The 25,456-nt window shown below is 45.1% G+C and overlaps 2 protein-coding genes across 5 annotated transcripts in view; one reads left to right on the top strand and one right to left on the bottom strand.

Moving 5' to 3' along the window:
• Positions 1 to 25,456, bottom strand: part of CNBD1 (cyclic nucleotide binding domain containing 1) — a 275,403-nt gene that overhangs the window by 235,960 nt on the left and 13,987 nt on the right. For all 4 annotated transcript variants that reach the window (XM_053313410.1, XM_053313411.1, XM_053313413.1 and 1 more), the window contains one exon: positions 5,873 to 6,025. In XM_053313410.1, coding sequence (XP_053169385.1) covers positions 5,873 to 6,025 — 153 coding nt within the window. The remainder of the gene's footprint in view (positions 1 to 5,872; positions 6,026 to 25,456) is intronic.
• The window catches only part of CNGB3 (cyclic nucleotide gated channel subunit beta 3), a 190,223-nt gene continuing 186,393 nt past the window's right edge, over positions 21,627 to 25,456 (top strand). Inside the window, exon 1 of the mRNA XM_053313409.1 lies at positions 21,627 to 21,829. Coding sequence (XP_053169384.1) covers positions 21,791 to 21,829 — 39 coding nt within the window. The 5' untranslated portion in view covers positions 21,627 to 21,790. The remainder of the gene's footprint in view (positions 21,830 to 25,456) is intronic.

Genomic DNA, 25,456 nt, shown 5'->3' with positions numbered 1-25,456 from the left:
AAGGGGTGTCGTAGAGTGCAGTGTGGTGGCTGGTAGTTCCTAGGGTGGGCAAGGAAGCTACCTGAATTATTTGAAAGGAATTGGGCAAAGGGATGATTTTTAAGTGATTTTTGAAGTTTATGCATCTTTAAGGTTTTTCTCCATAAAGAAGCATGGAGGTGTCAGCAAATGTATAGCTTCACATCGGGGGGAAAGGGGTGTCGTAGAGTGGAGTGTGGTGGGTGGTAGTTCCTAGGGTGGGCAAGGAAGCTACCTGAATTATTTGAAAGGAATTGGGCAAAAGCGTGATTTTTGGTTAATTGTTGAAGTTTACGTGTCTTTAAGGTTTTCCCCCATTAGATATAATGAAGGATGTATCGCTTCACGTCGGGGGAAAGGGGTGGCCTAGAGCAGTGTGGGGTTGGTGGTAGTGCCGGTTAGGGACAGGGAAGCTACCTGAATTTTTTCAAAGGATTTGGGCAGAGGGCTGATTTTTTGTTAATTGTTGAAGTGTACGCGTCTTTAAGGGTTTTCCTCATAATAAGTTATAATGGAGCTTTCAGCAGCCCCATAAGTGCACTTGGGGGGTGCTGGGGTGGCCCAGAGCGGGTGGTGGTGTAGTGCACATAGGGTGCCAACCACCCCCATGGGTTTCTAACCCATGGGGTACAGGGTTCTCTTGTTTCTGAGGTATTGAGTGTGGATTCTATGATAGCAAATGAGATTTTCAATGAGACACCATGAATCCACTCTAATATGCTATCATAGAATCCACACTCCGGATCCGAACTGGGCGAACCGGTTTTGTGAACATCCCTGTTGTAGACAAAACAAATCATCCCTGTCCTCAATTGCCCAGATTTAAGTACAAAACACATCACCCCTAATTCAGATCTGAAAAATTTGGAGTTTAAGACCTCCATTTTGTGGCCAAAGTGGGTTGGGTTGTAGCGCCCAATGGGTGGAAGCTACCACCCAAATTTCAAAGGAATTGGACAAAGGGGTGATTTTTACAGCATTTCTGAAGTTTGTGCGTCTTTAAGCTTTTCTCTCATAGGAAATAATAGGGATTTCAGCCGCTCCATGACTCCACTTGGGGGGCACCAGGGTGGCCCAGAGCTAGTGGTGGTGTACTGCACATAGGGTCCCAACCATCCCCAAACCCACAATCCCATGGGGCACTGGGTTTTGTTGTTTCTGAGGTGTTCTTCTGAGAGTAGATTCTCTGGTAGCAAATGAGAGTGGATTCAATGTTTGTCATTGAATCCACTCTCATTTGTAACCAGAGAATCTATTCTAGGAACACCTCAGCTAGAAATTGGCCCCTGTTGAAATTACAGCATCCTTAGGAACTACTCTTTGTAGTCATTTCAGTGAAAAAGCTTTGCATCTTTTCTCTGCAGAAACATAGTGATCTTCAGTTCCACCATATTCTCCAAGGAAAATCTGTTAATTGGTGGGAGCAGGAAAAAATAGTCATGTTCCAGATGCCACTCTCTGAGGGCCTGAAATTCTCTGGCAGATGAATGCGGCAAGCGAATATGGCGCACGTGGCATGCTGAAAGCAAAAGTGGGATTTTTTTCACAGCTAGTAATGAGTTCATCTCTATTGAGAATAAGAGAAAGGTTGGCGTCATTTTTAATTGTTTCTAGCAAGTCACAGGAAGGCAAAGCCTCCTTTTCTTAATATGAAGCTACAACTTTACAGCTAGATTTTTCAAAATTAACAACCTGTATTTTATATTTGAGATTTTTTAAATCACAAAAGCTGCTCCCCCCGCTCAAATACTCAGGGGTTTTTTTAAAGCAAAAAATACTTCTTTCATTTATATATTTGTTAAATGCAATGCCATGCCAAATGCACATAGTTACGTCACTTTAACAAACACACTGCAAAGCCATGACCTGCTCTAAACACTCTACTGTTTTCACCAAGATCCAGTTGTGATGTCATTGGTATTAAATGTCTTCTGCCCCCCCCCCAAAAAAAATCTGCTTCTGGGAGTCAGGATTACACACTGCAAACTCCACAATTGTTACAGAGTCTGATGCCGAGGTGTCCAGCAGCACCTCTTATGTGATGACCCTGGATCAGTTTCAGTTCGTGACTCATGAGGATGTGGACAAGCTGCTTGGAATGGTACGGCCTACCACTTGCCCTCTTGATCTTTGCCCAATATGACTTATACTATCGAGCAGGGAGGTTGTTGTAAAGAGCCTGGTAGAGATTATAAATGCTTCTCTGAGGGAGGGCAGGATACCTCCTTGTCTTAAGGAGGCAATCATTAGACTGCTTCTGAAGAAGCCTGCCTTGGATCCCTCAGAGTTGTATAATTACAGGCCTGTCTCCAACCTTCCAAGGTTGGGCAAGGTAATTGAGAATGTGGTGGCCTCCCAGCTCCAGGCGGTCTTGGAGGAAACTGATTATGTAGACCAGGCTTCCCCAACCCTCCAGATCTTGCTGAACTACAATTCCCATCACCCCCATCTACAAATTATTGAGGCTTATATTCAGCAACATATGGAGGGTCGTAGGTTGGGGAAGCCTGATCTAGACCCATTTCAAACTTGCTTTCAGGCGGGCTATGGGGTCGAGACTGCTTTGGTCAGCCTGATGGATGATCTCCAATAGGGAACTGACAGAGGGAGCATGACTCTGTTGGTCCTTTTGGATCTCTCGGTGGCTTTCGATGCTATTGACCATGGTATCTTTCTGCAGTAATGGGCTGGATGAGGGATAACAAACTGAGGCTAAATCCAGATAAGACTGAGGTACTTATTGTGCAGGGTCGAAACTCTGGAGACAATTTTGATCTGCCTTGATACTGCTGCCCTGGATGGGGTCACACTCCCCCGGAAGGAACAGGTGCGCAGTTCGGGGATGCTTCTGAATCTGAACCTTTCCCCTGGTGTCCCAGGTTGAGGTGGTGGCCAGAGGTGCTTTTTATCAGCTTCAGCTGCTATGCCAGCTGTCCATTTCTTGAGATGACCTCAAAACAGTGGTAGATCTGCTGGTAACCTCTAGGCTGGATTACTAAAATGCACTCTATGTGGGGCTGGCTTTATACATAGTACGGAAACTGCAGTTGGTTCAGAACGTGGCAGCCAGGTTGGTCTCTGGGTCATCTAGGAGAGACCATATTACTCTTGTGTTGAAGGAATTGCACTGGCTATCGATATGTTTCCGGGCAAAATACAAGGTGCTGGTCATTACCTATAAAGCCCTAAACAGCTTGGGCCCTGGGTATTTAAGAGAGCGTCTTCTTTGCCATGAGCCCCACCGCCTGCTAAGATCATCTGGAGAGGCTCGCCTGCCACTGCTGCCAACTTGTCTGGCGGCTTCTCGGGAACAGGCCTTCTCCGTTGCTGCCCCTGAACTTTGGAATGCACTCCTTGTTGAAATAAGAGCCTCCCCATCTCTGGCAACTTTTTAAAAAGCACTGAAGACACATTTATTCACCTAGGCTTTTAATTAGATTTATAGTTTTAAATAATGTTAATATTGGGTTTTAAATTATCTTTTAAATTATTTTAATTGTTAATTGATTTAATGTTTTAAATTATTTTAATTGCAAACAACCTAGAGGTGCAAGTTTGGGGTGGTATAGAAATATTTTAAATAAATAATAAAAAATAAAAAATAGAAGTCATACTGTAATACATATTTTATCTAGAAGAATTGTACATATCTAGAGTCAAGAACTCAGTAAAGATGCTGGATTACCAAACCTGGGAAAACAATATACTGAATAAATTAGCAGTTTATAGATGTGGAAGGAAGACATATACTGTACATATTTATTGGTCTGCATGTATTAGTCATACTACCAAAATTTTGGTCTACAGGTATTAATACTGAGTGAGAAATAAACTTCCATGCAATTATAATGATGCTGTTTGAATAACGAGAGTCTTCAGCTTGATTCACTCTTTTAAGCCTTTGTTGCCTTTTAAAAAAAACCTAGCTGCAGGAAATGCACCTTTGAATACACTCTCCACATTCACTTTTTAGACATGTCTCTGAACAATTCAAGAAGAGAAGGGTAGTATAACTTCGGGAAGTTCTGTGCTATGTTCATCTTGTTATATTTGCTAGGTGACTTTTTAAAAAATTAATTTTTGAAAAATTAAAGAAAGAAATAAGATGATCAAGCAACCATTAATCTGTCCAAAATAGACCTACTGGTAGATTTGTGAATTTTAAATAATGAAGAAAGATGAAGCCATTTTTGCTTCTAGTACGTGTACTGGGATAAGTAAGTTGTCACTACTCAATCCTCCTGCCCCCTCCCTGCCACTTGACTGCACAGTAATCCCAAACTGGCTGCACTTTGACAGCTGCAGTATAATTCTGAAATTAAACAGAACATGCCGAGTGGCTTGTCATGCGCCTCCCCAAACCTCAATCTCAAACTCAGACCTAATCACTGTTAATACCTTATTCTGGCATCTGAAGCCAATTCACAGCATGGAGACCAACATATGTGCCCAAGTGCTGACAGAGTGATTCCACATCCTGCTCCATTGGAAGACACACAAAGAGACAGACAGCCTGTAACAGTGGTGGCAGCCACAGCAGCTGACATTACTAGAGGGCGGGTTAATGAACATTTGAAAATTAAACAGTTCAACATGACAAGCAAGCATGAAAGCAGGGATCGTTCAGTCGGTTAAAGTAGGGGAAAAATTAGAAGAGGGATATGCAAGAATTATATGCACACTCGAACATACAAACAGCAAATGTTAGAATAATCACTTGCAAGAAATGACTTAATCAGAGCATTGGAATGATATATTACTATATCTGGAATCATAAAGTGAGGTGCAAATGCATTATTAAAATGATCCATTTAGGTATTTAAATAGCACCACCAATGAGCATGGCACTTTCCAAAGTACAAGAAGACAGGCTCCTGCCCAAGGGCCTTGTGATCTAAAATTCAACCCAGGGGAGTCAAGAGAGGAAGAAGAAGAAAACAGAAACAAGGGTAAACAGGAGTAAAATTGCCTTGGGTTCTCTAATTAGCAGTGATGTATGATGCACTTGTGGATCCATAATTACTGTATATTCAGAATCATATTTATCTGCTTACTTAATTTCCCATATTTTGACCCAGAAGGATCCACAAGGTAGCTTATATGAAACAGTTTAAAAAAACAACCCACCACCTATTCAACCATTCAATTAAAATGGAAACCCCCCTATTAAAATTTGCAATTATAGTCAAAAATCATCCACAAAATCAGGCAATGAGACCACAGATACTGGTCCGCAAAACCAGCAGACAAGAGACAATAGATATGCAGCATCAGCTAGTATACACTACCTCGTCAAATGGTTTGCGAGATAAAAATATGTCTATTAGGGCATATACTAGTAGTGAGCCCCTCATTGTGACGACAAAAGATCTATCATCAGATTTCTCATTGGTTTTTAAACAATTTAACAGCAGACAGAGCACAGTGTTAGGATTGGGGCCATGGCACTGGAGCAAGGAGGTTGAACCCTTCCCCCCCAAATAGTTTACTAATGCAAGTTGCCCCCACCCAAAACTACTATCCAATGATAGTAACTGGCAGGAAAGTTGTAGTCCAACAACTCTGGGGACCAGGTTTGAGAATCCCTATGTTAATATTTACTCCTAATGCAAAACAAGATCCAGTTATCTTGTTCTTTAGGTTGTGATGACAGTCCACTTGTTAGCATTGCTGGCTGACATTAACCCAATATCCTTGCCCCAAAGAGCTTATAATGCAAGACAAACAGTCTAGGAGATGTCACAGTTCGAAGCAACCTGATCCATGAGTGAGTTTTAATGTGCATCCAAAATAATAGAGCACTAAGAGTAGATATGTTATCCAAAGGCAAGGGCCAAGAATATTTAATACTTACATCTTCTTGAGTATCTTTATTAGGTTGTGTAACTTCTCTGGGAATTCTGGAGAAGCAGAACGGAACTTTTGTGGGCTTTTCATCTTATTCAAGCCTATTTTGTAAGAATCTCCACTCAACTGCTTGTCATTCTTGAAATTACAGGCATGTACACTAAGGATCAGAAAAGAAACAGAAATCTACTATTAGAGCTAATGAAATCTGCTTCTTGCAGAAGCTAAGATTTCCATATGACATGCTTATACCAGGCTTCCATATGACATGCTTACCTGTATACCAGGCACTTGTAAGAAAACTAGAGTTGCCACAGAAACTTCATTTGTAATTCAAAACAAATTGGGGGAGGGAGGCATTCCTCCTCAGGCAAGACATCTGAGAAATTTTGAGGGAAGTCAAGAGGCGTGCAATCAGGGAGTTCGGCACAGAACCCAGATTATCACTGGATTGCAACATTCGAAGTAAATGTCACATTTCCTCCTCACACAAAACATCTGAAGAAAACCCAAAGAATCTCGATATGGCTAGCAATATATTGTGTGGAAAGTCCATATCATCTATCCCACCATGCTTGAAGCCAGAGGGTCCTGGGGTCTGTTTGTTTGATTGTTTGGGGGGGGGGGTTGAAGAGAGAGTGGGCCATAGCTCAAATGTAGAGCACGAAGTCCTAAGCCCACTTCAGATGTTAAACAGGAAACTCAAGTACAGTCTCCAAAAAAGAGGCAGAAACCCCACCCTTTCTTTTGAAAGGGGCAAAGGCTGTAAGTATGATGGAGAGCACTTCCTTCCTGAGCAGGAGACTCAGACACCCGAATCTCCTGCTCACGGAAGCGCCCTCCACCACGCTTACAGCTTTTGCCTCTTCAGATGAAGGCTGTAAGTGTGGACCCCACAGGAGGGGGAGAGAGGATGACGATGGATGCCCTGGCAGGCAGGACTTTTCTTTTTTCTTTCTTTCTTTTTTTTGACAGTGTACGCTGTCTTTTATGCCACCTAATGGCACAGCAGGGAAGCAACCTGCCCAGAGAGCAGGAAGCTGTTGGTTTGAATCCCCACTGGACTGTTTCCCAGAATATAGGAAACTCCTATATCGGGCAGCAGTGATATAGAAAGGTCTCATACTGCACAGGAGAAGGCAATGGTAAACCACTCCTGTATTCTACCAGGAAAACCACATGGCTCTGGGGACGCCAGGAGTCGACACTGACCCAACGGCACAATCTTTCCTTTCCTTTCCTATGCTGTCTTTTATGCATAACATCTGAATGAGATTTCTGGCATCTCCAATTGAACGAGGATCTCATGTAGAAGGGTTGGGAATGATTTCTGCCTGAATTGTGCCCAGGAAAGCTTCTACCCTAAAAGGTCAATCACACCATCAAAAAATGTGTTCTACCCAGTTTTGGGAGGTGTGTGTGCTCCCAGTTTTCGGTTGTGTGGACGCAAGGTAAGAGGGAAACTTGGGTGGAAGTAATTGTATGGAAGCAAGGTAGGAGGAAAACCTGGGTAGATTTTCCTTCTACCTTCCACACAATCACTTCTACCCAGGTTTTCCTCTTACCACACAACTGGCAATAGGGAGCACACACAGCTCCCAAACATGGATAGAACACAGTTTTTGATTGTGTGGATGACCTCAATGAGTAAGCTAGTCATGGGCTAGATGATCAGACGGAGTTTAAAGGCAGTTGCAGATGTTCAGATCTCTAATTCATCTAATTGATTCACCTAATACACTGCAACAATACTACCATTTCCCCTCCACTGATGGGTAAACCAGTTATGTAAAACTAATACGTAGATTTATTTCATATCTGCTATGAGCAAGAATATTTTTGAGCCATATTTTCCTTTCATTCCTTATGAGCTAATGCAGTTCATACATATGTTGCTATAGCGGCATAATGACAAACGTAATTCATTAGTTGAATTATTTTTGAGGAAGCTCTTGAAAACAATGGGTGCAATGATGAGGAAAATTACTCCAAGTAGTCCCACTGAAATTGAAAGCACAAGTGAGTCATTGCCTAATTTGTCCTTTTAATTTCAATGGGACTAGGAGTAATTTTCCTCATCATGTCAGCCAGGGTGAAAACCAGTGTGGTGTAGTGGTTGGAGTGCTGGACCAAGACTGGAGAGACCCAAGTACTTTGAATGCTGATTCAGTCATGAAGCGCACTGAGTGACTTTAAGCCGGTCACCTATCTCTTTTCTAGCATACTTCACAGGGTTGTTATGAGGATAAAAATAACCACATACACTCCTCTAAGCTCCTTGGAAGAAGATTAGATTTAAATCATAAATAAACAAATGTTGCCTCTTTGACCTGGTTGTCAGCTTCACAGAGTCATCTGCCTAGCACTGTGAGAAAAAAATGCTGAACCTTTGCCCTAATCCAGCAAAGGTCTTCCTGTGTTGTTATGTACAGAGGGAATTCAAGAGCAAATACAAGTAAAAGGCACAATCAGACCTCACTATAAAACACAGGATCGGATTGGAGCAGGGACTGTTAAATATAATTATATACCAGTGTGGAGATGATGTGCCAGTGTGCCGTAATAGCTCAGGGTGGGTTAGGCAATGGCCACTAAAATCACTATGCAAAACAAAGCACAAGGCAAAGGTGCAATTGTACCTGAATGTAATTATAAGGACTGATTTAAAAGCATATTGCTCCACTTCTAATGTTATTCTGTAGAGTATGTTACACGGAACACAGCAGACTCCATTAAGGCAGCCTTTAATGCAAAGAAGTGTGTGTGTGTGTGTGTGTGTGTGTGTGTGTGTGTGTGTAAAGCTACTGTACCTTTCCTAAAATATCAATACAGCTGAAGAAAGTGGAAGCAGAAAATATCTTTCCCATTATATTTCTGTTTTGTTAACAATTAACTTATACTTTTCTTTTTTATTAACTCCATCCTTACAGGATACAGATAATACTTGTATAGAGTTCTGTCTGCAGTTTTAAATATTCTCTCTGAGAGGGAGAGAGAGAGGGGAGGAGAGAGAGAGATGGTGTTTCAGGGGCTGAATCATTCAGTATGTGTGACAATGCCCCTTCTCCCAAGGACCATTTTCTCATGGGAGTGGCAGGCTGTAGAGACATGCATGCAGGCCGGAGGGCTGTTGGCACCCAACCTCATTGCTAGATCCATGCAAGCCCTGGGGAAGGGTACCACACCAACACCTTTCCAGGTCACAGCAAGTGGCAAACAGCAGGAGTGAAAATGCTTACTCTGGCAGTCTGACCATCCCTTGGCACATATGCATGTTTATTTTTGCCCAGTACTGCCACCCGAGTTGCCCAGGATAGGGGGTCCACTCAGCCATGATTTTCCACAGCAGCCAATCTGCATATGCTGCAATGCCAGTCCCAGCCTGAGAATTCTGAAGGTATACTAGGAGCCATCCCCAATCTAGCAAGTCCGGGCCCACATGGAAACAGAAGGACATTTGGAGCGGCCTGGGCTCCTTGGGAGTCTGTGGGGCAGGAGGGGATGGAGGCCAGCAGTGGTCCAGGTTTGGCCGCCGCCACCACCCCCTAGCCCCGCCCCCTGCATTTGACATCAGATGCAGGGAGCGTTTAGCCATGCCCCTGCATCTGACATCAGACACAGGGGGCGTGTCTGGGGCATGAGGCGCGGGCCCCTGATGGGTGGTGGCCTGTGTTCTTTGAACCCATCCACTTAATGGTGGCTCTGCCCCTGCTGTGGGGGTTGAGTATACTTTTAAGAATGAGTTCTATTTTAAAACAGATATTCTGGGAGGTCCACATTAGTGTGGCCTCCTATAGTTGGATGGCCTAACTCATGAGGGTACAGTCCAATGGAGACCCAAAGCTCATGGAGCTTCTGGTCCTCCACATCGGACTGGCCATCTCATGAGAGAGCTCATCCGTGGTCAGCAAGCAGACATCACATGGGAGCAGGAGTGTGTTTGGAGTTTTCAGACTGCTTTGACTGGGTCTGCCATCAGAAGAGCATCCTTTGTCACAGTGGACCAGCCCCCAGGATCCTTTGGCTGCCCTTATATACATATTTCCTCCTAGGAAGTCATCATGATCCCTTCCCAGAAAAATAGTGCCCCTCTAAATCCCCCCCATCACCACCGATTACCAGGCAGGCAAGCACTCAGGGCCCTGCTCAGCAGATCCCTCTTCCCATCGCCACCGACGACTGTTTGACTGCGGGACTCTTATGTGGGTGTTGATGCAAGTGGTGTGAGGGAAAGGGTTTAAAAGCCCTTTCCCTGCCAAGGGCGGGTGGTCCATGCTGAAAAGCCACAGTCATGCTGGGCACGCCCCCTTGAAGATCGTGGCCAATGGCTGCTGCCCTGCTGATGTGCTGACACCTTTCCTGCAGTCTGACTCAGCCTACCCTCAGCCCCCAATGGGTGATGCAGCCATTCCAGGGTGGCTGGAAACCAGTGCTCTCTACTCCTGGGAATCACCACACTTTGAGAGGTACATATGCCGCAGCACCAGCCCTGGCCTGGGAATTTTGGATGAATGGAAGGGTCCCCTCCTCAGCCCACTGCCTGCACCCTCCATGCAAATGGTTTGTGTGGGGATGCTATTGGCAGGTTCTGAAAGGCAGACCCAGCAGGGAAGCTGGAGCAGCCAAGTTCTATGTTTCACACAGAAAGGGTGGGGAAGGGAGGCCAGCCCCTTCCCCTTTGCAGGGTTCATGCCCCCAGAGGCTTACTCACAATCAGGTCAGGTCACTAATGACATGGGTCAACTGAGATCCTTCTTCGATGATCCAGCCACCCAACCCAGGACTCAGTGGCCGGTCATGAGAGTGACAGGCCATGGGGTCACCCTCGGACAGCTCATGAGAGGGAGCATCAGAGTAGATGGAAAGAAGCAATTTGACCAGAAAAGGAATAGCTGATTCAAGAAAGCAATTCACTCCTTTCTCCACCTAACACCTCCGTCATGAGAGTGTCAGGCCATGGGTGCTCTGAATAAAGCGAGGATGGTTTCTGGCTCACAGCCAAAGGGAATGCTATCCCAGAGAACACATTCCTAGTCTTGGGGACTGCGGACAAGCTGCTGTGATACTGTGCCCCCTGCCTACCTGCATGTCTATGTGTACAGGTGTACCCTTTCCAAGACTCCAGAATGGTCACCCCATTCTCCAACAGTGTCCGGAGAATGGGGGCTCCCCTCTCCCATCCATTCTCATGCCTGCAGATCTGTCTATGATGGGAGGACGGACCGGGATCTGGGAGTTCTGAGTGGGTGGAAAGGTCCGTGCCAGTGTCCAGCCCTCCACCAATGCTGCGCACATGCCAGGACAAGGGGAAAGGTGAGTGTCTATACACCCTCTGGATGCTTACAGGTCCACACAGGTGAAGAGTGTGGGGAGGTTTGGGGGGGGATCAAAGAAATGGTGGAGAAGTGGGGCCCAGCCACTCTCTGGTGGGGGGGCGGAGGAGGTTACAACCTTGGCTTATTCATGAGCAGGGTCCTGATCACTCCTCATCAAAGCATGATGATGAGTGTGGCCACTAAATGGCCACACGGACTATGCCTACTCACAAGAGTGTCAGGCCATGAGTGCTCTAAGTAGAACTGTGTTGGGAAGCGATGGGCAGGGGTGTCTTGCAGACTGCTTTCCTAATTCCGGGAATGGCGGCCAAGGTGCCTGGGAAACCAGCCCCTTGCCTGGACATTTGCACCTGTGCACAGATGCACCCTCACCAGCGGCCCATCTTCCCTGTAGTCAGGGGAGCAGAGGAAAGTGCCCTCTCCCACAATTTCTCATGCCTGCTTATCTTCATACAGAGCACAGATGGACCGGACCCGTGATTTTAAAAACTTGAGTGAATGAACTGTCCCATTGGCCCACCCCATGGCAGTACATGCAGCCAGGCTATGGTACATGGTGTGTGTAGATGCCCTCTGGGCTACATACAAGGCTGCAGAGGGACATGGGGAGAGGGAAGTTAGGATTTGTTTTTTTCCTATTTTTCAACAAAGATAGTTGTGGGGCCCAGTAGAGTGAGGGCCCCTTGCATTCCCTAGTGGTTAAGTGGGCTCAGATCATGAGCTTGCAGTCCACAGGGGGGTAATACCTGGACAGACCAGGCATATCTCTAGTAGGATGGGCCTTTCATTAGAGTGAATGCCTACTGGGCAGCAAACTGCTTGCAGCAGCTTTGTGATGGGTCTGTTGGGGTCTCCCCTCGTGACATCTCTGGTCATGATGGGGCAGATCTCCCAGCATCCTTTGTCTTCCTCTGTCTTCATATCCCAGTCTAGAGAATGTGGGTTTTCCCCTCCCCTCTAGCACTGGAAGTGCCCCCTAAGGCCCCAACCACCACCACCACCCCGGAATTTGAGTTTGAGAGGTGCTTTTGGGCTGCATGTCCACCTGGGGGGGAGGCAGTGCCATGGCTGGCAGAAGTATTGCTGGCATTTGAGGGCACTCCAAAAATGCACAATTGCGGTCAGAACACCCCGCTGGAGATCGTAGCCAATCGTGGCTGAGCGGTTGACACGGTGACACTTTGCCCACAGATTGCTGGCTGGGAGCAGGCTGGGAGACCAAGCATCAGGGAGGGGCTCCCCTCTCCCTCAACTCCAGTTAGACTAACAGTGGTTTGCTGTTCATCTGTGACACTAATTGGAGTTAGGAATTTTAACTCCAGTCAGGGTTAGCTGTAGTTATAGTGTACATCTGAATGTAGCCAGGGACAGAGACAGATTAGCTGACATCCAGACTAACAAAGCACCAGTGGTACAGAAGAAGCACCAGTGCATCTGAAGAGTTCAACTAACTCAGATGCATCACTCATATAGTGTGAGGTGAACAAATTTCAGCAACCTTTCCTTCTCTTGGAAGCAGTCTTGTGCCTTCCAAAAATATATCTCTAAGGATTGTGCTGTGCAGCCCTTAGGGACATATCGCAGGGGGACAGGTGCACAGAGCACTTCTGGGTAAAGATGAGGTCATCAAAATTGCCCCCTTCCCAATGGGTGCAGTGTTAGTCTGGAACTTTCCATGAGTGCAGCTTTAGTCTGGAACTCATCAGAAGCACTGGTGCTACACCCGTGCTTCTCCTGTAGCACTTCATAAGTGCTTCGTTAGTCTGGATGGCAGCCAGTGTCTTTTTCTAGTATCTGATACAACTAGTGATGTGAAGCCTTGGTGTGGGGAATGAAACAATTCGGGTGAGATAAAAAATCTGGGATGAATTTATTTTTTGGCTTTAAAATGAGGGGTTGTTGGTTTTTGAAGAAAACGGGTGGGTGGGAATTAATGTATGTAGTTCATGGTGGAGTGTGGGGAAACTGACTTACAGGCCAGTGCACTGATGGGATTGCTGTCTACAGCCTCATGCACTTGAGGGCTAGTGAGTCCTTGGCCTCAGTTGTGATGTGCTGCTCTCCTCCTCCTCCCCCACCCCCCGCTCCTGCGCGCTTTTCATCAGCTTCTCAGCAGCAGCAAAATGCCTCCATTCAGATAAGTCACATTGAAAACGTAAACAGCAGGGGGAGCAGTCTCGCAGTAACAAACAACCCCCCCCCAAACAGCAACTTTTTCACGCCGAATATATGATGTCCTAGCTCTAGATCGCAGCAATTAAATTCAAAACGAGGCATTGGAAATGTGAACGGTTCCCTGCTGTCCGCATAGGGACTGTGGTGTCACAACACAGTAAATGTGGAAGCACACTTACAAGATACGTCCTGACCCCATTGTAGGGTCTAGTCTGGAAAGCACCCTGGTGCAGTCAAACTATGAGAATAGGCAAGGAGTCCTCCTCAACTATTGGGGTGGATAGAATAGAATCCAAACCAGCTCTTTGTTGAGTCTTAATTTTTCTTTAATTGCTGCAAGGTTTTCCTTTCACATTAAGCCCTTGGCCCTAATCAGGGGCCAATATAATTTAACAAGCTGGACTCGTGTACAGCTATCAAAGCGGGAGTGGGAGTCCTGCCCCTCGGCATGAAGTCAGTTCCCTTCACTCCCCCTTCCTTCTTCTGAAGAGATGATCACCAAGCATGATTGGCAGCCTAGGGCACCCCAGGTTAAACCAGCAGTCTTTTCCCCCTGTAGAGTGAGCCAGCTAGACTTCAGTTTCACTCTTTAAATGACACAAGTATCTGTCTTCACAGAGAAGACTAGTTTCCTTGCTGGTTTGACCCCTTCTTCCATTCTTCTAGTAATATTCTGGTAATTGGATAATACTCCAAACCAGCCATCATACCTGCAGAGGAGGAGAGTGGGCATACATATTTCATCCACGTATGAGTGGGCAGTTGTCTAAACTAGGGATCCTCAACGTTGGGTCCCCAGATGTTATTGGACTTCAACTCCCATAATCCCCAACCAGAGGCTACTGAGCCTGGGGATTATGGGAGTTGGAGTCCAATAACATCTGGGCACCCAAAGCTGAGAATCCCTGGTCTAAACCACGCCACTAAGTGCAATTCAGATTATTTCCCCCTTGTTCATTTAAAGTGATGGCTGTAAGGAGAAAGAGTTTTGTAAGGGAGTAAGGGCTTTGTTATAATAGGAGTGGGGATTAAGTCTTTGTGGAAAGGAGGGATTTGAGGGGGGATTTGAAGAAAGCAAGAGGTATGGTGCCATATAAGAGTTGTGGAGAAAGGTTCAATACAAGATATTTAAAAGAGCAGGAAATTTCCGAGCAGGGCTGGCATCTGGTGCCTGTAATGTTAAGCAGCTTCCAAGGGCCCTCAGAAGGGCCGATTGTTAACCTCTGATAATATTTCTGCACCCACAGTTTTTGTCCTGGGAGAGTCACTTTCTCGGAGCCCACCTAGGTAGAAAGAGGCCGGTTTGCTGGGGGGGCCCTGAAATCCAAAGTTGGCCTCACTCAAGATACTCAAGCTGTAATCGCTGGAGAAGTGAAGTCCACAGAAGTGAAGGCCACAGGCAGGGATGGGTCTGCAAATAAGGGCATAGACCATTGGTACTGCAAGACTGTGGGGAGTGTTAAAAGGAAACAGCCACTTTGCATTGACTCCAGAAGTGGGGAGGAAGAAAGAGTTTGGATCTGAGGAGGAGCATCGGCCACATTGGCCAACCTTTGGGTCACCATTTTGTTTTCCTGCTTTCCCCATTCCTACCCTAGCACAACGAGTACTGCTCAACATGGCGCCAAACGAAACTGCTGCATCCCAGGGTGGGTGAGCACTGCATCGTATTAGAACACTTGCTTTCTATGACAAAGGCTATGCAACAGTACTATTGGAGGAGGGGCCATCAGCCTCCTGGTGCAGCTTGGGAAGAAGAAGGTGCCTAGGGTTTGATAAAATAGCTTGTTGTAGTTAGTGTCTGTGGACCACAGTTGTTATTATACTGCCAATAAACAGTTTGGTTTTATTCATAAGAAGCTGGTGCCTTCCTTAGGAGACTAGATAATATACCTAAACGCTACTGCAACAATAGCCTCTGTGAAGTTTTGTTGAGGAGTACTGCAGGAGGCATAAAGTTGTGATATATTAAACTGACTTGTTCTGTATACTTAATTTCCTCGCCTTTTCAATCAGCACACACAGACATACCCCCCAAAAGGGGGGGGAGCACAATTGGGGGGGAGCCCCACAACTGCAACACTGAATCAGACAATAAATTCAATCTTATATGCATCTTCCTTGTTCCCTTACAGCATATTGCTTTACAGCTAACGTGTGTGATCTTATTAGCTGATTGCATTGATCCCCAGTTCACTTGTAAGCAAAATTATCCTGAGCGCATAGTGGTACTTAAAGGTAATTCAAAGTATCTATTAAAATTAGGGTTTTGGTGCATCAGCAAGGAAGAAAGCATAAGCTGCTAAAATATTTCTCCCATTTAAAGATTGGGTAATTTGTTGATCTTTAAAACTTACTTTTCTGTTAAAAGTAAGGAGAGAGAGAGCTGAGGGAACATCTTAAGTACTGTAATTTACTGAATGCTTTCCTAAAAGCAAAGAGATTGACTTTCTGTCGGCAATCACCCAGAACTCCTGTCTCTGTAAACACTGGATTAGATTAAAGCTTAAATGATAAATTCGCAGGAAAGAAATGTCATATTGTTGTGTCTTCCAAGTCATTCCTGCTTGCTAAATAATATTGACTGATGTGGGTAGTGGCAAATACAGGATCCTCCTTGATTTATCCCAATGACCTGAAAATGAAAACAGTCTACAGTGCTGTTTCCAGATCTATTAAATGTATGCTACCAATGTACCATCTGGTCTTGTTAGGTTGGATGGTTTTCAGACTGTGTTGCCTGAGGAAGTGGACAGGCTGCTTGGAAGGCTGAGGCCTACCACATGCGTCCTCGACCCTTGCCCTTCATGGATGGTGAAGGCTTTTAGGAAGGGACTGGCTCCATGGGTGGCGGGGGTGGCAAATGCCTCGCTGAAGTAAGGGGTGGAGCCCCCTTAGCTGCAGTAGGCAGTCATTAGGCCCCTCCTTTAAAAGCCCCCATTGGACCAGTTTCTAACATTCTTGACCAGTTTCTAACCTTAGAAAAGGCAAGGTATTGGAGAGCATGGAGGAGTCTCAGCTCCAGGCAGCCTTGGATGAATCTGATTACCTAGATCCTTTCCAGTCTGATCCTTTCCAATAGATGACTTCCAGCATGGACACAGGATGGAAAGTGCATTGGTTGCCCTAGTGGATGACCTAGATAGACAGAAGGAGTGTGACTGTTGATTCTCCTGGACCTTTCAGTGGCTTTCGATACCATCGCCCATGGTCAGAGGCGCTCTTATCCCTGGACTTCTGGGCTGAAGTCCAGGGCCTCCACAGCCCCTGCCCCCCCCCCCAAATCCTCTTTAGTCTATCCAGGGTAGTGTGCTCGTCCGGCTGAGCATGGTGATGCTTAATTTGCAGGGGAGGGGGGCCCCCAAAGGCCTTTAGATCCAGACTCCAAAATTACCTAGTTGCACCACTGACCATGGTATCCTTCTGGGTCGTCTCTCTGGATTGGGACTTGGGGGCACGGTTATACAGTGGCTCTGCTCCTACCTGGAGGATTGTACTCAGAGAGTAGCTCTGGGGAACGCCTGCTCCAACCCTGTGGCCATTGGCCTAGGGGCTGCCACAGGGATCTATTCTGTCCCCCATGCTGTTTAACATCTACATGAAACTGCTGGGGAGGTCATCCATGGGTGTGGGCTGTAGTGTCACTATGTGGAAGACACTCAGCTCTATCTATGATTTAAGTCAGCAGATACCAGGGAGGCAGTGGACATTCTGAACCAGGGTTTGGAGGCTGTTCTGGACTGGATGGGGGAAACAAGCTGAAATTAATCCAGATAAGTCAATAGTGCTTTGCAGGGGCGTAACTATAATAGGGCAAGGGGAGACAGTTGTCTGGGGGTCCACTGCCTTGGCCCCCCCCCGAGGCAAGTCACATGACTGACTCCCCCAGCTGTGCACCCGCCTGGGCTTCCTTCAGTTGTATTCATCCTCTGAAACTGATGTGAGTGTTAAGACCTGGAGCTACCAGAACAGCATGTCTTTCTCTAGTACCATTAAATGACTTGCATCATCCACAATTCACAAAACCTTTTAAAAAATAATTTAGGATGATGTTCTGTTGTGGCACATAGGGGTGTGTGTGTGTGTGTGTGTGTGTGTGTGTGTGTGTGTGTGTATGAATATTTGTGTAGAGATAGAGATAGAGATAGAGATAGAGATAGAGATAGAGATAGAGATAGAGATAGAGATACTATGCTTTTTGTTACCACTATTCAGCCTCATTTAAGATTTCTTTACTTCATGAGCTGAGCTTCAGTGGCGGGGGGGGGGATTTTAAAATCTTGTCTCTGGGCCCACTCCAACCTTGCTACACCCCGGTGTGCTGGGCTGGTAAAACTGCTCATCCAAGTAGTGAGATAAAGCTGGTCTTGGATGGGGTCACACTCCCCCTGAAACTCAATGTCCCTCAGCTTGGGGGTGCTTCTGGACCTAATGCTGTCCTTGGAGGCACAGGTGGCAGTGGTGTGCAGAAGTGCTTTTCACCAGCTACAGTTGGTATGTCAGCTGCGACCTCCTATTTGGAGAAGTTGCACCTGACCTCATGCTTTGGTGATATCCGATTGGACTACTGCAATGCACTTTACATGGGGCTGCCTTTGAAGACAGTTTGGAAGCTTCAGCTGGTTCAGATTGCAGCTGCTATTATGTCCCTTGGTAACTAAGCAAAAAGGCACCTTTTAAAAGTGGTGATTCTCTTTACTTAGCAGGGGGAGAGCAACTGACCCTATCCAGCCCCAGCACAGCATCTCTCCAGTGGCTGTTGCTGTCTGTCTCTCCGCCATGTCCCATTTTAGATTGTGAGCTCTTTGAAGACAGGGATCCATATTTTTTATTTCTCTATGTAAACCACTTTGAGAACCTTAGTTGAAACAGCCCCTGGTGGCGCAGTGGTAAAACTGCTGCCCTGTAACCAGAAGGTTACAAGTTCGATCCTGACCAGGGGCTCAAGGTTGACTCAGCCTTCCATCTTTCCGAGGTTGGTAAAATGAGTACCCAGAATGTTGGGGGCAATATGCTAAATCATTGTAAACCGCTTAGAGAGCTCCGGCTATAAAGCGGTATATAAATGTAAGTGCTATTGCTATTGCTAAAAGTGGTGTGTGTGTGTGTGTGTGTGTGTGTGTGTGTGTGTGTGTACACACACACACACATTATTGTTGTTGTTGTTGTTGCTAGGATGCTTGTGGGTACATGTCACTTCATGAGCGTTATATACATCATGCTGAAGCTTCACTGATAAGTGGTCCGCTTCCAGGCTAGATGAAAGGTGCTGTTCTTAACCTTTAAAGTCCTATACAGCTTGGGACCAGGGTACCTGTCGGATTGCATTCAACCATATGAACCTGCCAGGGCCCTCCACTCTGTATCTCAGGCCCTGCTCATGGCCCCCCCGCTAAGAGAGATGCAGCTGGCGGGGACTAGAGACAGGGCCTTTTCAGTTGTGGCCCCTCGACTTTGGAACACCCTCCCAAAAGAGCTTTGGCATGCTCCCTCCCTTCGTGTTTTTAAGAAACAACTAAAGACAAATCCTTTTAGAGAGGCTTTTAGATATCTTATCCTCTGCTTTTATCTGGTAGGATTTTTAGTGTTTAGCGTTTTACTGATAACTTGTTATTTTAATTGTGGTTTTAGCCTGGTCTTTTAACTTTTTTACATTATTAATTTTTTTAATCTTATATTGTAGCTATTTAATTAATGTTGTAAGCAGACCTGAGCAGTAGTGCACTGAAGGGGCGGGGTATAAATATTTATCATCATTTTCATCATCATCACCTAGCTCTTTGAGAGGAAGATTACCACTATTACACTTCAGCTACTTTACCACTACTGAGTCTGACCTAGATGATGTAGTTTGCTGCCCTATGGTCAGCAATGACATTTGAAATTCATCTTAAATGTCATTAGGCAGCTCTACAGACTGCAAAATCCCTGAACAGGGGGGATAGGAGATAGCATGAAACTCTCATAAAATTGGCACAAGTGATGAATACATGTAAGTGGTTTTTTTTTAGTACACATTGGCACAGTATACAAATATTTGTATTAGTTACCCGTCACAGCTCAGTACTGAACCTGAAGGAAGGAGAGTGGTAAGATCAGCACAAAATCAACAACCTGGCTTGTGAAAGAGTTTCTCCACAATTTAAGATGAGGCAGCCAATTGCCAAGTAATCACAAAAGGAAAGTAGTCAGCAATCCTCATACTATGAAAATCCATTGATTAAATGGAAACTAACAATCTGCAGCCAAACTTAGTTTTTTGACATAGGTAAAACATTGCTCCTACCTCCTGCTTCCCTGCCAACCTCCTTTATCTTTGGCTCTCTCATCCTAGCTTCCTATCCCACCAAAAGCATACTAGTTTAGGCTCCCCCACCCCAGCCTAATTCTTCTCCCACACCCTTTCACAACAGCATTACTAATGTTATCATTCCATAACCTCCCACCAACTCACCTCTTTGAAATCAGAATATCTGTGAACATTCTGTTTCTCTGAAAAATCAAATGTGCAGCTTGGGAGCTTTCCTTTAGTTGGTAGACCAACTCTCATTTCTTGAAAAACAAACTTGGCCATTTCCACACCTTCTTTTATTACATTGAGACTGGACTACCGTAACATGCTCTATATCAGGGATTCTCAAAGTTGGGTCCCCAGATGTTATTGGACTTCAACTCCCATAATCCCCAGCCTCAGTGGCCTTTGGATTCTGGGAATTGAAGTCCAATAACATCTGAGGGCCCAACATTGAGAATCCCTATATTACGAGTGGGCAGAATAAAGATCATGATCTACTGGTAGATCTCTAGGGGATTTGCAGTAGATCCACATGGGTTTCTGACTATAATCAGGGATGTGCATGTAACTGGCTGGTCCGGTTTGGTCGGGTCTGCACTGGACCCAAACCAGACCGGGCAAGTTCAGTCCTGCACCTCCTCAATACTCCCCCCCCCCTGCAACCGGGTCCACTCCAGTCTGGGGGAGTTCATGAACTTTTCCTTTAATTATATATATATATTTTAAAACTTACCCCCTCCGGGGGGTTTCTCTGAGGTCGTGGGAGGGTCCATGGAGGTTCCCCCTCCCACTGCCAGTCTCCCATCCATCCAAAACTGGCCCATTCAGCTGTTCTTTGGCCCATTTGGGCCTTTCCCCTAAGTGCGGTGGCCATTTTGGAGGCCACCACCCCTGCACAGTGGGCATCTGCATGGCCTGGGCCATGCCTGTTTGCACATACCTAACTTTAACAACAGCAATAAGTAGAGGGTTGTCCTTCCCCCACCAAAGTAGGCTTCTGAAACAAAGAAAACTTGGGGAGGGGATGTCTGGAAACCAATATTTTTATGTTCAAGGGTTTGTGAACTCAGTTGTGGTAGTGAAAACAAATTCCTGGTCTTAGCATATCCTCAGAAGCACCCTGTCCCATAATTCTACATGTATGTCTGCTCTCCCTCTCCAAGTCATTATTTGCACCTAGCTCTGATTGATAGCCTCTATAGTCAAGCAAAAAACAAAGTAGATCCTTCAAAACTGGTCTGCCCACCCCTGCTTCACATGTAGGGATGGGGCCGTGGCTTGGTGGTAGGGCATCTGCTCTGCATGCAGAAGGCCCCAAGTTCAATCCTCATCTTCTCTAGGGAGGGCTGGGAGAAATTTCTGCCTGAAACTTAGGAAAGCTGCTGACAATCAGTATAGACAACACTGTACCAAATGGACTATGGTCTGACTCTGTATACACTTTCTATGTCCCTATGGGCATGGAATGCAGGGAACATGTGACTTTTCTTATGCCTCAGTTGTTCAGGTTGTCAGTCCATATAAATAAAACATGTATGAGTAGACCGAGGATGCTTTTAGAGGATCAGTGTTCTCTTGATGTGCACCAATAATGTAAGCAGGAAGGAAAAACACAAATGAATTGAAGGAACTGAACACTGAGATTAAAGAAGCTATGAGATATCTTGATCACTAAAAAAGTTAATGGCCACATTTGCAAGTCATGTGGAAATGCAGATCCAATGGTCCCGTGGTTCTGGTCCTCCCATTTTCCTATCCAAATTCAGATTTGTTGAGAGCTCCTTCTCTGTGGTCTCACTGACTGCAGAGAGGAGGGGAAACTGGCTGCCTGGGCTTCCTTCATGACTGAAGGACAGCGTCAGCATCCAATAGCAGTCAGAGCGAGGGAGGAGCTTCCTCCCTTAACCCTGGTTGCAAAAGAGCCTGACTGCAGTACCGTATTCAGATGTAATGCTGTCACTGCAGAACTGAAGTTGAAGGCAGTGGAACTTACTACAAACTGAACGGAAAGATCGGGGTCCAGGGATGGAGACCACGGTTCAATTTTTCAACAAAACTGCAGTTGCCCACATTCAGACAAACAGGAAATGAAAGCAGAGGCCTCTTCGACTCCAGCTTCATGATATGTGCAAATGCAGCCGTTATCATCTTGCAAAAGGTCAGTTCTCTCCTCCCTCATGTGTGATCTATTATTTGTTTGCTGCTTTCAGGTCAGCTCCCTCCTCTCTCATGTGTTATCTGTTACCCCTTTGCCTGTTTCAGTTCTCAGCTATTGTATTTAAGTGCCTTCAGTTTGTATGCAAAATGGAATACTGAGGATAGTGTATTACACTGAAGTGTTTCCTTGGTTTTGTTTTAGCTTACATGTTTTGTGCAAAATTTGTAACATATTTTAATATATATTACGCATTAAAGAGGTCACATTTTGAAGTTGTTAGTTTCATTGTGTTTCGCTCATGCTCTGCTGTTTTACTAATTAGTACAAACACCTATGGTCTCCTTACTTTACATAATGAGGACTTCTTTACTGAATAGCTAAGCTGCTTAGAAGTTGAGTATTCTACTTTGTACACCACCGAGTTACTGCTTAGCTTTTTCTCTTACATAGTTCTTGTATTTTAGTTTTAATTTTTCTATACCTTTCTATTTGAGTCAAGGTTTTGCTTTTCTGTTATTTGTATGTGGGCTAGTTACCCAATGTGTTGCATTCACCATGGTCTAGCTATCTTGAGTAGCTCTATAATACTGTTTTAACTTGCCAGTTTGTTTGTAAGAAGCTATTTGCTATTATTTGTGGCTTAGTCTGTTTAAATACCTTTATTTGAATGTGCTAGTTTGCAAAAAGCTACTTAGCATAACCTTGGTTTAATTAGTTTACATATCTGTGCTATATAAGAGCCCCTGGTGGTGCAGTGGTAAAACTGCCGCCCTGTAACCAGAAGGTTACAAGTTCGATCCTGACCAGGGGCTCAAGGTTGACTCAGCCTTCCATCCTTCCGAGGTCGGTAAAATGAGTACCCAGAATGTTGGGGGCAATATGCTAAAATCATTGTAAACCGCTTAGAGAGCTCTGGCTATAGAGCGGTATATAAATGTAAGTGCTATTGCTATTGCTATATTGTGAGGCGAGTCTCACGATCAGTGAGACCCGCCGGAGGGGGTTCTGTGGGGAGAGTGGGCTTAGTCCGCTCTCCCCACAGACGATCAAGGCTGCAGCCCTGGGCAGCCAGATTGGCTGCCCACACGACTGCCAGCTCCGTCACAGAGCCGGTGGAGGCTGTAGGGATCAGGGTCTGCGTGGCCCCCGGAAGTTCCAGGATGCCCCGTGCGTGCGGAGCATGCTGGAGAGACCTCAGAGTCTGGGAGGCTGCTTGCAGCCTCCCGACAGAGGTCTCCTAGTGTGTTTCCACAGTGCAAAGCCACGCCATGGCAATACATAATCGGAAAAGCACTCACTCCGCTAACATCAGCTAAGGGGAGGGGTATTTAAGTGGGTTACCCGCTTTAGGAAAACTGGGCTTGCCTGCGAGCCCGGTGGTTCCCATGGTCCATGGAAAGGGGGCGAAGCTCCCTTCGCCCGCTTTCCACTGATTATGAGAATTGCCTATGTTAACTTGCTAGTTTGTTTGTGAGAAGCTATTTATTATAACCTCTTTTGTCTTTGTACTTGAGGTTTATCTTATTTCCTTTTTATAAGGTTATAATTATGGCTTCCTCTTATCTATTTTTTAAATTGTGTGTGGTTTCATATAGTTCCTCATAATGCTCAATATTCTCCGTTTTGGTATATTTTATATGTTGTAGTTCCCTGAAGAAGAGTTTTACTCAAAACGTGTCTGGATCTGCACTTCAATAAATCGCTACTCCACCGTTTCTGTTTCCTTCTTTCCTGTTTGTTGGTACGGTGCTTTCCCCTCCTATGTGCTTGTACCAAACTTTAAATGAACTCAATTCTGGTTGTTATGAAGGGGAGGGGTCTGTTGTATTCTGTCTGGCAATCTTTCAAGTTTTGTCAGTTAGAAGTTTGTCCCTGTAGAAATCCTGTAGGGAGTTCCCAAGACATTTCAGATAGTCAGAAAAGAAAGGAAGAGGAAAGAGAAGGAGAAAAATGGATGTGTTTCTGAATAATCCTTAGTTAAACATAAGATTATTTTGTGTTCACAAGGGAAGCAGCTATAGAGCAGTTAGGACTCTTCAGATGCCTAGGGAGCAGTCATGCAGGATAATGCTTATTTAGCACCATGTAGATTTGGAAATACTTTGGTATAGTATACATTTGTGTAATTAGTATTTGACTATTCAATAACACAGAACGATAATAAGGCAATTATAACTTCTAAAAAGGAAGAAAATGCAAAACTGAGTAATTTCTGTTCCATCCTGGGAGGCCCACATATTAACTATCATTCTCAGCGGAAACACTTGAATTGAATTGTTCTCGCATATGTCACCTTCCCAAGACATTTCAGGTAGTTTTATTGAAATTCTATTGGGTGCTCTTGAAATTCCTCACATTTCACTTGTAGAGAAACATCAAAATTCTATTCTAATTTTAACTTCATCCAAAATCTGGTGGCAGTTCTCAGGCCTTATCAGAACACTTTTGTGTTGTCTCAGAATTATTCAGATGTGTCTTTCTTACATATTTCATCTGTAAATCTGAGCTTCCTGCCTTGACATGGTTTCAAACAATCACGCTAATGTTGGTAACCCACATTAAGCCTAGATTTGGACAACTGTGTGGATCAGGCCAATGTAAATGGAACTGAAAACAGTACAAAAGCAAGCAGAAGAATAACCATAATTTCAGCTAAAAGACAAAGTAATTACTTTACATATTACATGGGCTCCACCAAAATAATGTACCATCCAACAGAGTTAAAGTTTCTGTGCTGATCTTACAACTCAAGGTGCAGCAATTGTTTAAACTGTTGACTACTGAGAGATTATGTGATAATTTGGCCTGTGCACCACCACCCAGTTCCAAACAAAGGAGGGAACCTCAAGGAGACCAGCCATACCAGTCAAAAGCATCCTTCCTCCAATGGGCAATGTTCCAGTTGGGTCCCATGGTACTCTATGACTCCTAGAGAAATTTCCAAGTCAGGCTTGCTTAAGTGATCTGAGTATCTAGGAGATGGGTTCCTGCTAAGTTACAGATTGCCATCAAACTTTGCTCTCTCCCTGCTCCATCTCCCACTCTCAACTGCCCTAGAGCTGAGGCTAAAAGTGGGGTATGTGTATGCTTCAGGCTTTCTGAAAGTGCATACTGTGCACTTGGGTAGAGGGGGAACAGGGGACATGCTGGCTAGCTACTACCCACCCTCCCCCATCATCAGTGAGATGCATGACCATGCCCATTCAAGATTACCATGATTCAGTGTTTGCTTCCTCAGACAAGTGCTGAACTGTGGGAACAGAGGTATGTTCAAGCAGCATATTGGCATTGGGGTGTGTGGCTTATAAGTGTATGTCTATCCACTCTCAACCCTTTCAGATGCTGACATATTCTCACTTCAGCACAAAAGAACACGTATAATAAAACAGGAAACCCACACTAGGAGAAGGATATTGCATTATATTCTCTTTAGAACCACCCACTGGCAATCTGCAGCAATCCACGAAACACCTGTATTTTTAAAAGTTAAAATAAACAGAGTATGAATGGGGGTGGGGGCAGTTTCATTGATTGCCACAGATTGCCAGCAGATGGTACTAAGAATATAATACAACATCCTTTTTCTTAGTGTGTATTTCCCATTTTATTTTCCCATGGTAAATTTGT

This window comes from Hemicordylus capensis, chromosome 4 (genome assembly GCF_027244095.1).
Source record: "Hemicordylus capensis ecotype Gifberg chromosome 4, rHemCap1.1.pri, whole genome shotgun sequence".
In the NCBI taxonomy this organism is placed as follows: Eukaryota; Metazoa; Chordata; class Lepidosauria; order Squamata; family Cordylidae; genus Hemicordylus; species Hemicordylus capensis.
This window is presented reverse-complemented; position numbering and strand designations above follow the sequence as displayed.